General features: G+C 46.2%; 1 protein-coding gene across 2 annotated transcripts in view; it reads right to left on the reverse strand.

Annotated features, from left to right (window-relative positions):
• The window catches only part of NEDD4 (NEDD4 E3 ubiquitin protein ligase), a 261538-nt gene that overhangs the window by 192517 nt on the left and 53001 nt on the right, over positions 1 to 16020 (reverse strand). For both annotated transcript variants that reach the window (XM_077474123.1, XM_077474121.1), the window contains exons 3-4: positions 15101 to 15179; positions 2735 to 2773 (exon numbers count right to left, since the gene is read on the reverse strand). In XM_077474123.1, coding sequence (XP_077330249.1) covers positions 2735 to 2773; positions 15101 to 15179 — 118 coding nt within the window. The remainder of the gene's footprint in view (positions 1 to 2734; positions 2774 to 15100; positions 15180 to 16020) is intronic.

Here is a 16020-nt window from a genome sequence, read left to right on the forward strand (position 1 = left end):
GACCCTAAAACCCATTGAAGCCTTTTGTTTGGAAAGGTAAATAAATTTGAAGATGAACATCTTTCCATGCCTTTCGTATGTTATGCAAGGCATCCCAATAAAACTACCATCTGCTTTTTTTTTGCCTCCATAAAAAAGCTGTTTAGCTCCTTCCTTTGGAAAAATGCCACCCAAGAATGAGTCTTTCCCACCTAACCTTACTTGGGCATAGATCTAAGCTTCAACTCATCATCTGATGAGTGGGATCATTCTAAGGTTTATAAGGGCTCCCTGAATGTCAAAATGTAATACCATGGCTACAACGTATATAAAAGGACTCCCTCTTTATTGAATACAATTTTCCCCCATACATCTGATCGTTGCTGGAGATGTGCAAACAAGGAAGAGACTAGCTTCACATCTGGTGGCAGTGCCCGAGATACAATCATATTGGTTCAATGTATAACTGAACAAGTCTGTTATCTGTATTATAGCTGAGGGGTCCCCTATTTTCCATAGGATCACTCTCAACAGATTCTATGCTTCTGCTGTTTGTAACATGCTCCATGTCTAGAAAAAAAGGAAAGCATCATGGGAATGGGGAATTTTATACTTAGTTGATCAACGTTTTTTTGATTGCCAGTGTCCAAATCCTTCTAAAGGCATCAGTACAATCCAATGTTCCTAAATTCTACTGTTCCTGTGTCTCTTGATGAACTATTAAGAAAATAATAGGGCTGTGGAAATTAAAGATTAATTTTTTTGATCGATCAAAATTCTTTTGATTGGTACTCACCTCTCCGCCGGCTTCCCGGTCTTCAGGGAATTCCATCGGAGATCGGGTGACATCACAGACATCGACATCACCAGACTCCTCCCCCCTTTCCCAAGTGCCTCCGTCTACTACCGAAGGGAAGGGGGGAGAAGTTCAGTGCATTGACGTTCTGATTGAACGTAACACGTACAGGGGAGGAGCTATGCATGACATCACCCGCTGCTGTCCTACGGAACTAACCCGATTGTCAGGTTTACATGCTGTGTTTTTATCATCTTTATGTGAGTAGTTTGCGTTTGAACACAAAAATTAAATCTTATACTTTAGCGGTGAGCACTTCAATCTTTTCTTTCTACCCGTGACCTGGCATCCTTGCTGAGATCTAAGGAGACGTGAGAGAAGTTTATGGTCTGTGTTAACCCTTTTGATACCTACTTGCATGACCACCTGTTTGCCCAGGGGTCCATGCCATAAGGTGAGAGTGATTAGTTAGACCGGAGGTGGAGGGATTGTCATGCTACTGTGGACAAAAAAATGACTTACGTCAGTGCAACAGTTAGAATTTAAAACGTATTTGTGTGAACTGTGAAGTCAAGGATTGTGGAAACTAACTAGAGATTGTATATAGTGTATGCCACATTTACCACTTACTAATGCAGAGTTGCAAAGCAAGGAGATCAGCTAAAAGTAGTTGGATCTGTATGTGCGTTATAATTAATCGAAATTAGTCAATTAATCGATAAAAAAAAAAAAAAAAAAATCGATAAAATCAGTCAGGATGGCCTTGAAAAGTATTTTTGGTCTCTAAGCACCCCAGTCTACGGCTTCTTTCACATTACTGTGTGTCAGGAATGTGCATAAAATCACACACATTGCGGAAACACAGACAAATGTACTGATCTTTAATAAATGTGCTAGGCTCTTAGTAATGCTTAACGATAGCCTCAAGACCTGGCAAACATGTCATGTGCCAAATCAGTGCGCTTTTAGAAAAAAAAAAGGTCAGGGACTTCTTTATCTGCATTTCTGCAGAGAGAACAGCCCATGGAGATTAACGGGCTGACCTACACGCAACCGCACAGGTGTGAACCAAGGGCTCGCTCACACATGAGGTTAAGGGATGGTAAAACCTTAATATAAATCTGCATTTTAACACCCTGACTGCTCCCTCTTTAGGTGCAGAGGCAGCAGCCAGGGTCATATACATATTATGGCAGTGGCAGGAAGTATCCCCCAGATGAATGGGGCTGCTCTGCAACCATGTGCACAGCACATAGTTGAGGCATGGTGGTGCTGAATTTAAGGAATTAAAACAGGAGGTGAGGAGGCAACATATTGCCTCTTCACAATCTGTCAAATGCTTTTGAAAAGCGATCTGAGCAGGGATCGCTTTTCAGAGGAGCGGCAGTTCTGATTGTATGGGATTAGGGGCCAGGATTAAAATCAACATGCACGTTTATATACATAGACACACACCTAATCTCAAAAAATATCACACACAAAATGTACATACATACATGGCCATTTTAAAAATTTGCAGTACTGTACCTTTACTGCACTTCCCAGTACTGAACTGTAGGGGGAGGTGGAGTGCTTAGGACCTTGTAAGACACTTTACTGTCTTTATTGAGCTCGGTATGATCTTTGAATTTCCTTCTCGAGGATGCCATGGCACCCTTGGCAACCTCCCGGTTGGCAAAGGGTGGTTTAGATACATTTTAATGTTCAGTACTGTGGTCCTCTTTTTTTTTTTTTTAACTCAAAGGATAAGATGATCACCAGATGTATAATGAATAATGAACATGCGTGTTGGTGAAGGGGGATCACTAAAAGCATTCTACAGTTAATTTATATTCAGGTTCTAAACAGATTTCTTCTTGTATAGCCAAATAAGAGAATACCCAATTCCAAAGAGATGTTAAAGTGAAAAAGGACTACAGAAGCAGCGTTTTAAAAACAAACAATAAATGCAGTACTTACTCTGAGTAATATTTCCTCATTCCATTTTGGATGTAAGCTCTATAATAAAAAAAATAAAAATAAAAGTTAAAGAGGGGGCTTTTTCTTTTTTAATTCAGAAATTCTATTTAGATCATGTGATGTCATTATTATATAATCCTCAGGGAGCACTAAATATCCCAATTATTGGGTAAAAAGAAAACTAGCTGTTTACGCTGTGAATTGCAGTACAGTAAAGAATGTAACTTTAAACAACAACCCCATTCTTCAATAGTGACATAAAGGATTCTGTTTCTATTCGCCTTTAGAGTAAGCCCCCGTACACACGGTCGGAGAATCCGTCGGAATGTGTCCTATCGAACCGTGTTGTCAGATAATCCGACTGTGTGTGGTATGCATCGGACTGTTTCCGTCGGAATATCCGTCGGACCAGATTTTCCAACTTGTTGGAAATATTTTCCGACAAACTGGTCCGATAGGACATACTCCGATCATGTGTAGAGAATTCCGATCGGACAAAGTGCCACGCATGCTCAGATCAAATTCCTACATCAAAGCTATTGGCTACTAGCCTGAACGTAGTCCCATCGTAACGAAATTACGTCATCACGTTCTGAAAGATCGGATTTTTCGAAACAACTTTGTCCGACCGTGTGTATGCAACAGTTTCGGACACAATCCAACGGACAAAATCCGACGGATTTGGTTGGCAGAATGTCCAACCGTGCGTAGGGGGGCTAAGGCTTCATTCACACTTGTATTACTCCAAAGGCTGGTTACTTTGGAGTGCAACTTTAGATAGGTATGACTTAGATGTGATTTGTTGTCCCTCCACAAAGTCAGACCCACTGTTGCATGTAACATATTCAGGTACAACTTTCATGCAACTTTTGAGCGTTAACATTGAAGTCTATGGTGATCAAGTTGCATGAAAGGCAGACTACTTTGAAGTCGGTATTACTAAGTCACAAATATATGAATGGTTATCAGTGGAAAACATGGGATGCAACTTGTCATGCGACCTTGATGTCCAAAGTGGTATAACAAGTCGCACAAGTGCGAATGGGATGTAAAACTTTTTTAGATGTTGTTATTCTCCGAATTAGTTATGATATACAGTGAGAAAAAAAGTATTTGACCCCCTGCTGATTTTGTATGTTTGCCCACTGACAAAGAAATGATCAGTCTATAATTTTAATGGGAGGTTTAGTTTAACAGTGAAAGCCAGAACAACAAAAATATCCAGAAAAACGCATTTCAAAAAAGTTATACATTGATTTGCATTATGAAAGAAGCATTTGATCCCTTATCAATCAGCACGATTTCTGGCTCCCAGGTGTCTTCTATACCGATAAAAAGCTGAGATTAGCAGTACTCTCTTAGGCCTGGTTCACGCCTATGCATTTTTTTTTGTGCGTTTTCAGTTTTGAAAAAACAAACTACAGTCCATTTAACATGGTTTCCTATGGATATAGTTAATATCTGAATTTTATGGAGAGAGTCAGGGACTTTTTTCTAGTTTTTGGTTCCATACTTCAATGGATCAAAAGCGGGTATTGAAAAACGCAAAATGCTCCTGCAAAATGCAAACTGCAACCTGCATAGGTGTGAATTAGGCCTTAAAAGGGAGGGCTGCTAATCTCAACTTGTTACCCGTATAAAAGAGATCTGTAAAGAGAAGCAATCAGATTCCAATCTCTCGATGGCCAAGACCAAAGAGCTGTCCAAGGGTGTCAGGGCAAGATTGTAGACCTACACAAGGCTGGAATGGGCTACAAGACCATCACCAAGCAGCTTGGTGAGAGGGTGACAACAGTTGGTAAGATTATTCGCAAATAGAAGAAACACAACATAACTGCCAATCTCCTTCGGTCTGGGGCTCCATGCAAGACCTCACCTTGTGGAGTTTCGATGATCATGAGAATGGTGTGGAATCAGCCCAGAACTACATAGGAGAATCTTGTCAAGGATTTCAAGGCAGTTGGGACCATAGTCACCAAGAAAACACTACGCCGTGAAGGACTGAAACCCTGCAGCGCCCCACAAAGTCCCCTGCTTAAGAAAGCACACGTACAAGCTCGTCTAAAGTTTGCTAATGAACATCTGAATGATTCAGAGGTGAACTGGGTGAAAGTGTTGTGGTCAGATGAGACCAAAATCAAGCTCTTTGGAGGAGGAGGAGTGCTGCCTATGACCCCAAGAACTTCATCCCCACCGTCAAACATGGTGGTGGAAACATTATGCTTTGGGGGTGTTTTTCTGCAGACGCAACACTACCTTATCCCTGCGGATGACCAGATAAGGCGACTTACAAGACAAGGCTGCCAATTCCGAAACCCTCCTGGCCGATGTGATGGCCACTAGAAAGACCACTTTCTGGGAAAGAGTCAACAGGAGAATCTCCCTGATATTTTCAAACAGTGATTTTTGAAGCGCCGACAACACCAGGGTCAAATTCCATGGGGGTAACGGTGGGTGCACTGGAGGGACAACATGTCATACCCCCTGAACGAAGGTACCCACTAAGGAGTGCGATGTCAGGGGTCGTTGAAAAAAGACTGCCAAGGCTGAGATTTGCCCCTTGATGGTGCTCAATGCCAATCTCTGGTCTACTCCTTGCTGGAGAAACAGCAGGATCCTTGCTGTGGAAAAGGAATGCCGATGCCACCCTTTCTCCTCACACATGGAGATGTAGGCCTTCCAGGTACGATGGCATATCTTCCGAGTAGAAGATTTCCATGCCCTCAACATAGTTTGAATCACCGAGTCCGACAGACCCCGGTTCCTCAACACCTGGCTCTCAATAGCCATGCCGTTAAAGCCAGCGATGGTAAAGCAGGATGAAAGATTGGACCTTGAGATAGGAGGTCCCCTCGCAACGGCAGTTGCCAGGGAGCGTATGCCACCAGACGCACCAGGTCTGCGTACCAGGGCCGCTGAGGCCAATCTGGGGCAACCAGCATTACTGGAATCCCCTCAGCTTCCACTCTGCGAAGCAGACGTGGCAACAGTTTCAGTGGAGTTAAGGCGTAGATCAGCTGGTACTGATCCCACAAAGCCACCAGTGCGTCTGGCGCATCTGCCCACGGCTCTCTTGTCCTAGAAACAAATCTTGGCACCTTCCGATTGAGACGGGAGGCCAATAGATCCACATCTGGTGTGCCCCACTTCAGGCACAGCCGTCTGAATATCTCCGGATGCAATGCCCATTCTCCTGTGTCCAGCATCTGACGGCTCAGATAGTCCACCTGCCAATTTTCCACCCTCGGGATGTAAATGGCCGACAGGGCCGGAACATGTCGCTCTGCCCACCGAAGTATGTGAGCGACCTCCCGAGCAGCGGCTGAGCTTCTTGTTCCCCCTTGGTGATTTATGTACGCCACAGCCGTGGCGTTGTCCGACTGTATCCTGATCGGATGCCCTTGAAGACACATCGACCATGTGTGGAGGCACAGCCTGATCACTCTCAATTCGAGCAGATTGATCGGCAACTCTGAATCTTTCGTCGACCAGAGGCCCTGAGCCGACTGAATCCCCATCACTCCATCCTAGCCGGATAGACTGGCGTCCGTAGTGATCACCGTCCATTTCAGAGGAAGGAATGATTTTACGGACTGAATCGGAGACCTCAACCACCAGATCAGAGAGTCCCTGACTGGTTGGCTCACCTGGATCTGTCGATCCAGGGACAACTGAGACTTGTCCCATTTTAACAAGATCTCCTTCTACAGTACTCTGGTGTGGAACTGGGCGTAAGGTACTGCCTCGAAGGAGGCTACCATGAGCCTCAGTACTCGCATGCAAAACCGGAGCTACGACCACTTGCGGTTTCACCGCGGATCTGAGAGTCTGCAATTTGTCTGAAGGAAGAAAAACTCTCGCTTCCCTGGAGTCCAACAGCAAACCCAGATACTCTAGATGTTGAGTTGGCACAATCACCGACTTCTTTAGGTTGAACAGCCACCCAAATTCTTGCAGGGTCTGCATGGTGATCGCCACATCCTCCTCTAATTCTGAGGCGGAAGATGCTCTCAGGAGGAGATCGTCCAGGTAGCCCACGATCGCGATCCCACGTTGTCTCAGCAATGCCAATACTGGAGCCAGTACCTTGGTAAAGACTCTGGGGGCTGATACCAGACCAAAGGGAAGAGCCACAAATTGGTAATGGGCTTCCCCGACTGCAAAACGCAGAAACTTTTGATGCCGAAGGCATATGGGTATGTGCAGGTACGCATCCTGGATGTCCAAGGACGCCAGGCAGTCCCCTTGATGGAGTGCAGCGACTACTGAGCGAACTGATTCCATTCTGAACCTCAAAGTGACTTGAGGGCTTTTAAGTCCAAGATCGGACGTACCCCTTCCTTCTTGGGAACCACAAATAGATTTGAGTAGAATCTCTGGAAGCGTTCTGATTCCGGAACTGGTACAATCACCCCTTCGATTCACCAAGTCCCTTACCGCCCCCCAACAGGGCCTCCCGGCGAACCGGGGACATGGGTATGCTGGAGGGGAAGAATCTGTTTGGCGGCCAAGAGAGAAACTCTATCTTGTAGCCTGCGGAAATCAGATCGCAGACCCATTGTTGGGATAACCGGGAGGACCACCAGGCTGCAAACTCCCTAAGGCAACCCCCCACCCAAGACATGGGTGGGGGCAAACCTTCATGCGGTAGCACTTTTGTTCGCAGACTTGTAAGGCTTGCAGTTCCAGGGATGTTTTTGACCATCCGTGGGCGTCTTGTCGGGCTGGGGACGTTTTGTCGAAGCACCGGGCGGACAAAAAAGCCGCTTGTGAATGGAAAAAGACGGCCCTTGCCTGCGGTGTAGCTCCTTGGCCTTCCTGGCCTGTGGGAGTAGAGTACTCTTACCACCAGTGGCATTTTTAATGTCATCTAACATTAGAGCCGGTCGCCAAGGAAGGGAAGATTCGTCAGGGCTTTCTTTGATGCCTGTTTAGCAGACCAGCATTTCAACCAAATCAGGCGCCTCAGCACCACAGCTGACACTGAAGCCCTGGATAACAGAGGGAGAGTATCCAGGGACGTGTCGCAGACGTACTTAAGGCCTTGCACTAGTTGGTCTGCTAGTTCCACGCAGACAGGGTAGGCCTGTTGCTCTCCCAATTTGCAGTGCAAAACTTTTGCCCACTCAGTCAGTGTCTGTGACACCAGTGCAGATGCCAGTACAGGTCTGTAAACAAGGAACGAGCCACTTCCTCGGCCTTCCTATCCATGGGATTCTTGAATGCAGGAGTCCCCTCAACTGGGATCATGGTTACTTTATTTAATACTGGGGGGTCCACGACCGGAGGAGCCGACCATTTCTTGAGAAGGCTTTCCTCAAAGGGGTAATGCACCGCCATGTATTTGGGGACCGAAAAGGTCCGTTGCGGGCGACCCCATTCCTTGTAAATGAACTTGTCAAAATAAGTCACCTAAGGTGTTCCCACCGTAGGTGAACGTGCTGGCTTGCGGGACCCAAAAGGGACCGGTACATCAGCAGAGGGATCCGCTGGCTCCTGAATCTTCAGGGTATCACGCACAGCTGTGATAAGTGTTCCAACTAGCACTTTATCGCGCACGGACCCAGACGGGGACTCATCCTCACTGTCTGAACGGTCCTGGTCAGCGTCATCTGACAAGACAGAACAGGGGTCACCGGCCTCAGCAGGACCCGAGTCTGCATCAGAGCTCTCCCCAGAGGACGGGGGGTGCAGGGGCCACTTTTTAGCACCTTTCTTCCCACGTACCGCCTCTATCTTCGCAACGAACGAATTGAAGACCACCGTAAGGGTGTCCATAGGGACCGCGCAGTCCGCAGGTGACCCGGTTGCAATTGCCTGGATTTCGGGGGAAGAAACACCAGTTTCTGAAGCCATGCTGACCCTACCCTGTCTGCCACCCAAAGGGGACTTAGGACAGTGACAGTCCCACCCTCCTGCTGTAACCCGCTGGACTCACCACCCTGGGCCGTTCCACGCTGTATTACCGCAATGCCTGATGATCCCCAGCGCTCCCAGATGCAGAGATTGCAAAAGACTGTGTCAGTGGCCGGCCGCACGATCGGTGAACGATCTGTGGGCGATCAAACACGTGTTCAGGACACAGGATAACCTCCCCAGCACCCCGTGATGACCAAACAGGAAGCAGAGGGCACAGGGGCAGCTGCTAGAGCACAAAAACGTGGTCCGGCTGCAAGCAAATGGCCACCGGTGTTCTCAATAGGGAATCACCAAGAAAATGTCCGCCTGAAGCCAGTCTGACCCTTGCCCATATTTAAAATGGCCGCCGAACAGTGCTATGGGGGACTAGAGAACAAGTGGCAGGCACAGCACTGCACCAATGCAGGGGCATGACTACATGGGCATTCAGAGGGATAAGCTGCAGGACCCAGGCACCCAGCACAGCTAAAACCCCCAGGTGAGAGCCCAGGCACACACACACCGCTCAGCACATGTTCAGCCCCCCCCCCCCCACCCCGTGAGGGGGAAAAAGGAGGGAGTTAGGGACAGGGGAGAGAAGAGAGGGGGGTCCCCAAATCGACCTCCCAGGGAATGCCCAGCTGCTCCACCCTGACAGGCAGGGAGAGCTGTACTTACCAGTCCTGAAGCTGGGAGACATTCCACGGTAGTCAGCTCCTGATCAGTACAGGGAAGACTACTGGCCTCGGCATACTGTGATGCAGACATCAGTAGCCCGGTCATATGTACGCCCCGGAGCATAAAGCTCACGACCACCTCTGGAGCCGAGGTATGGCGTGGCCTGCCGAACCGTAGCTGCGACCTGCACACGCTCGATGGCTGGACTGGGGAGACTACAAGGATAAGTGAACCAGCCTGTCACCCAGCTGGCTGTTGATAGAAGATCACAGGATCATTCATCTTGCGCAAAAATCCAAGCTTCTGCACCAAAAAAAAAACAAAACACGGACCTAAGGGCCCGCAGGGTTCCTAGGTCTTATCTCCTCACTAGGCAAGAAAAAACGGAGTTCTGCTAGAGCAGGCTGTGGGGTTGTAGCCTAGGTACCGCCCCCCTGGGTGGAACTAAAAGTTCTGAAGTGTTGTATTACAACTTGCCTAGTAATCTCCAGTGATACGGCTGACAACATATTTTGTACCAGAGAGGAGCTGTGTCGGCTGGTGAATATAAGAGAAAACATTTACTGACCGCCCTTCAGCAGAGCTAGTGCTACAGGGCGACCCTCCTGTGCTGAATGATGTATATATATATGTGGTTCTGCACTTCTGCCTACAGGGGATGCACGTGCCGCCAGAGGGCCACCTCTGTTAGGATTTTTCACAGCAGAAGTAGAATCTGCGGGTGTTGAGACCTGGATGTCCTCTGGCACTCGCCAATTGTTGGACAGACATAGAATGGAGCTCTGCCTATGTTAACAGGGCAGAGCTTTGTTCTGAAGGGAGAAGGGATGGATTTTGTGTACTTGCAAGGCAAGGAATAAATCCATCGCTTCCCTGAGTCAAAGCAGCACATACAGTACACCAAAACACTGGTGAGGAACACAGTCAATAACCCCTTGATAGCCCTAGATGTTTAACCCCTTCCCAGCCAGTGCCATAAGTACAGTGACAGTGCATATTTTTAGCACTGATCACTGTATTAGTGTCACACTAATGTCGAATGTCTGGCGCAATATCACAATCCCGCTATAAATCGCTGATCGCTGCCATTACTAGTATAAAAAAAGAAATAAAAATTCCAGTATATACTGTATACCACAGTTTATAGACGCTATAAATTTTGCACAAACCAATCAATATAAGCTTACTGGGAATTTTTTTTACCAAAAATATAGCAGAATACATATTGGCCTGAATTTATAAAGAAATCTGATTAAAAAATTTTTTTATTGGATATGATTTATAGTGGAAAGTAAAAAATACTGCTTCTTTTTACGGTTTAATTTGTACTGACAAGGGACAGGATTGCTTTCTTATTTCTGATAGATTTCAGCTGGTGTCTTGGTTTTCCATGCCTTTTTGCACCTCCCTTTCTTCATGTGTTCAATACTTTTTTTCCTGCATCATTCCATTTATTTACACATAACTTAATTCCTGAACTTATTTGTTCTGGTTTCTTTGTATGCATGGATTGCATTGGTTGTTACCGACATTTCATGTCAATCTCACCTTTAGAAATATATCTACCTAGAAAAATTGTGATCTGTTCAATACTTATTTTACCTGCTGCAGAGGCGTAACTAGAACCTTCAGGGCCTTGGTGCAAAGGACAATGAAGACCCCCCTCCAACCTCTGGTCCCGGGGCCCTTTCCAATGATCTTGGGGTCCCTTTCTCCCATTACGGGTGGCCCTTTATTATGGTCCTGCAGCAGGACCCCTTCTTGATGTCTTGGGTAGGGTTGCCACCTTTTCCTCAAGCCAAACTCAAAGACTTTAGCAGCGCACAGCAAATTCTTTATTGTAGTATACATTATACATATATTTTGTGATCAAATAACAATTCTAATTGTATAGATTTAATCACAAGATTCCCTCTTTACACAGAGTTTCTCTTTTACATCTAAACTTGCAGAGCTCCCTTACACAGTTTAAGGGAATTCTGCAAGACTGTGGTAGAAGGGAGAACTCTGGGGACTCTGAGTTAAGGAAGAACAGTGAACTCTGATAAGGTAAGGGGGGACACTGCAGACTCTGATATAAGGGGGTTCCCGATAGCTGGATCCCCCACTTAAATCATTGTTCCCAGCATTCCTCTTTAACCACTTGCCTAACAGGCACTAACACCCCCTTCCTGCCCAAGCCATTTTTCATCTTTCAGCGCTGTCGCACTTTGAATGACAATTGCGCGGTCATGCAATGTTGTACCCAAACAAATTTTCTATAATTTTCTTCACACAAATAGAGCTTTCTTTTGGTGGTATTTCATCACTGCTGGGTTTTTTATTTTTTTACAAAAATTTTTTAAAAAAAGACCAACATTTTTTGGGAAAAAAACGTTTTCAGTAAATTTTGTAACCAAGTAATTTTTCGCCTTCACTGATGTGCGCTGATGAGGCGGCACTGATGGGCACTGATGAGGTGGCTCTAATATGCCGCACTTATGGGCACTGATATGTGGCACTGGTGGGCACGGATAAGCAGTACAGATGGGCACTGAGGGATAGCACTGATAGGCGGCACTGATTGCCAGCACTGAATGGCATGGCTAATGGGCACTGATTTGTGGGCACTGTATGCTGGCATTGGTGGGCACTATATTATACACTTTATTTCTTTATTGTAATCAGGGCACTAATGATCAGTGCCCTGGTGACATCCCTAGATGTCCCCCTGTGAGGAGATGACACTGATCGGCTCTCCTCACCTCACACTCTATCAGTGTGAGGCGAGGAGAGCCGATTACCGGCATCTCCGTGTTTACATGTGAGCGGCTGTGATTGGACACAGCCAATCACATGGTTAAAAAGCTGTGGGCGTAGCTCTTTACACAGATCAGAGTTGCACCATGTCCTAGCAACATGGCGTGGCCATGATCGCCGCGCCACCGTGGGCGTGCGAGAGCGGCCGTTCTGGGCCGCCGTCATATGACAGTGTCTCAGAACAAGAGCTGCACCGTCCCGCCATCATTTGACAGTGAGCAGGTAACAATAGGTTAATCACGATTCCCAGAGCCCATGTTACTTTAGAGTCTGAAGAATTTCCACTTGCGCTGTAAGGGCTCTTTTACACGTCTGAACTGATTAGACTACTCATTATTCTGTATTGGGGGGCAGATGTAAACAGACATGTGTCCATTTACTCCTGCCTGCATCCGATCCAATGAAAACAGACGAATGGGGATCCATTCACCATCCGTCTAGCGGATTAGATAAGTCAGACCGGCCCATAGAGAATAAATAGCTGTGTCTGCTCTGCACAAGTGGTGCGGACACGGACCTGGTATCCGCCTGCTCAGCAGGGATCAGTGGAGAGAGATCGCCTGTTGAGCAGGTGGATTCACTTGGCAGAGTCCGCCCTAATTGAAGGGGCCCTAAGGGGGAGCTCTGTGGATTGTATTGTAAAGGGGAACTCTGACGTGAGGGGTGCTCTGGGAATCCTGATGTAAGGGGGTCTCTGCTCACCAAAGCCTCCACTTATATCAGAGTCCTCCTTTTACATTACAGCCCACAGATCTCATTAGTGTGCTCAGAGGCTGGCGAGATAAGGGAGGAAGGCTTCACTCAACATAGATGGAGGCTTGGGCCCTGGAGTTCCACCACTGTGGTCAGCAAGCAAGGCCTACTAACCTGAGCTGTACATACACATGAGCTGGCAGAGCATGCTGGGGCTTGTAGTGCACCACGCCTGGGAAACCCGAGTGAGCTGGTGTGTTGGCAGAGGGGCTCTGGAGGTGACAACACTCTCTTTCGTCCCCTCAATGACTGACCCACCTGTGTGCTGCTTTGTTTTCAATCAATGAGATGTTTAATTAGGAAGGAAGGCTGTCCTGGAAAGCTGTGGATCCCCTGTGGAGGATTGCAGCATCCATGATACATGTTGGGCTTTCCTCCACTATCTACCTGCTGGCTGTTGGACTTGTCCTTTGCGAGGCACGGAGTTGCCGGGGCCATGGGCACATGCAGGAGGAGGGGGGAGAAAATCCTGCTCTCTCTCTCGCTTTCCTCTCCTGTCTGTGCAAGGCGGGGGGGGCGTCAGTGCGGGGTCTAGGTAGGGTGAGAGCGTGTAATAGACACACTCTGCTCATAGCAGCAGCAAGCAACTCTGGAGCCACATCCCCACAGTGGCAGAAATACAGGACCCAGTCGAAAGTGCAACTGCTTCGACCTTGGTAGTTCCGCCACTGACCCCCTGTATTTAAGCAAAAAAAAACTAAATTTAATACATACTAATTCATCATGTTAACCATGGAGGACAAAGGAAAAAAAAAAAGGGAAAAAGTAAAAAAAAGGAGGGGGAAAAAAGAGGGAGGGGTCAGAAAAACATTCATCGTGGGGACAGTAAAAGACACAGGGGGCCCCAACCAATCAATCCTGTGTATCTAGCAAAAGGAAGAACTTGCCCATCTAGATTGTGCTCCCCTACAATATACACATCTAATATCAGGTCTCCAAAATAGTTAAAAGCAAAGGGCAGGGCCAGTCGTGACGTCTTCCGCTTTCTAGGATATAACGTTTCTGTGGATGTCATTTATGATGCTGATCGTGTGTGTCGGGTGGGCGGGGCGCCTCCACATGTGGACCCTCCTATGGCAGGATGCAAAGGACCAGGGGGCTGCAGCTAATCTGCCCTAATTAGGGAAATATTTAGGGAGATTCACCTGCCTCAGTACTCAGAGACTGGTGAGGCAGACTGGATCCATGGCAAATGATTGTTAATAAGGTATGAGAGTTTATACCCCTACGTTTCTATAGCCTTTTAGCATTTGTGTTATTAGAATATGCTGCTGTGAGCTCTCTGCACTTTGTTTTACCGTGATATAATAAACTCTTGCTTTTATATTCTTGTTTTTTTTTTTATTTCCTCATTTGACTGGCACATTTAAAGTCCCTTTTTCCTGTGGTCTTTGGAGCTTCCCTTCCTCCATTTTGGATGTGGTCCTCTTCTCCACTGGATGCATGTTATGATTAAAATATGCTTATAATAAAGCTTACATGTAGGTTAAATGAATCTCTCCTAAACACACACCATTTAGGAGATAATGTAGTGAGCAGCAGCCGGTGACGTCACCGGCGCATGTGCTCTAAAGCAACAGCATAACCATGCCGTTCCTTCAGGGCCCTGTGCCTTGGCTCCCGCATGCATGTGCGAGAGTGACGTCGGCCATTCAAGCGGCTGCAGCACGTGAACCCGGAAGGGTGAAGATGGAAGCCTCTGCAGTGGTGATAGAGCACTGCTGGAGGGCTTAGTTTCAAAGGTATGCATTTCATAATGTGCTAGTATGCAATGCATACTAGCACATTATGCCTTTGCATTGCAGGGAGAATTTTATTTTCTTCAACATTTACTACCACTTTAAGCCTAGGTTCACACTTGTGCGAACAGACATCGCATGTGATTCGCACCCACGGATCGCATGTGATGTATCGCACAGCGATCTGTGAACCGATCTGGGGGTGTAATTAACATTGTGTTGACACCCGCAGTGGTTCGCAAAAGGCAATGTGAACTGCCTGCAGGAACCAGCATATGTGTGAACCTAGGCTAAATCTTGACATTTCAAATACTGGTGGGTATCTTCTGATATTTTTAAGTATTGTAAAGTGGTCATGTAAAGTGCTCTGCACCCAGGATTACCTCTCCACCTGCCTTCTACTGTATGCCAAGTCTTACTCTACCATTATTGTTGACAGGAAGTCTGACAGAAAGACCTCATCGGGGAATCTGGATAATAAAATAACACGTATGCTTACCTTCTTTATAGTTTTTGTTTGAACACTGGTCACTATTCCATTTTCTGGATCATAAAGTGTCAATTTCACATATGGGTCACTGGAAGACAATTTTACAAATGGATTATTGAAAACACAAATAAAAGGGATTCTGTCATCACTTTGAATATTTAATGTTTTGTTCCTCTATTAGCCAAGATCATTCTTTTCAAATTATCCTGTCACTACAGCTTCGCATACAAAAAAGTCCAGTCCTGAAAAAAAACAAAAAAACAAACAAAAAAAAACCTTTACTTACCTTTCTGGTGTCCATGAAGTAATGTCAGTGTTGCCCAGCTACTGCAGGTATCCCACCCTTCCAATTGTGAGAATACCTTCCCCTCTCGCTGCATGCAGTGGTTTCCCCCATGGCAACATACTGTATATCATTACAGGTTAAAAAAAACAGCAGCTGAGGAACAGTGAAGAGGCAGCATTTCTAGACATGGGCGTATGTAAAGGTAAATACAGGGCCTCTTCTTTTACAGACTTGGTCTTTTATGGCTGGCTAAGAGGTGGGTTCTACATTAAAATTTTATGCCTGCTTTTAACTAATCCTCTAAGTTTTCCATACCTTTCAGCCTAGAATATAAGGAAATGGCTAACTCTTTTCATCGTGCAGGTGTATAAGCCACAACATAAGTGCTGCTCACATCACTGTCATCACATACTGAAAATGCCATTTTCCTTCCCTAGGGGTGCCTTTACGACTCAAAGGTTCAAATTTGACAGGGTAATCTATAAAAATACATTATACATATATATTTTCTGTGAGTTTCTGTGTCTGAATAAAAAAAAAAAAAATTATGTATATAGTACTTACCCCGCATAACAAATTAAATAGTGAATCGCATCTCCACTGTGTAGCATTGTACAAATGCTAGATAATCACTGTGCTAAAC

This window comes from Lithobates pipiens, unplaced genomic scaffold (assembly GCF_037356315.1).
Source record: "Lithobates pipiens isolate NorthernLeopardFrog02 unplaced genomic scaffold, aLitPip1_a1.2 Scaffold_8, whole genome shotgun sequence".
Lineage (NCBI taxonomy): Eukaryota > Metazoa > Chordata > Amphibia > Anura > Ranidae > Lithobates > Lithobates pipiens.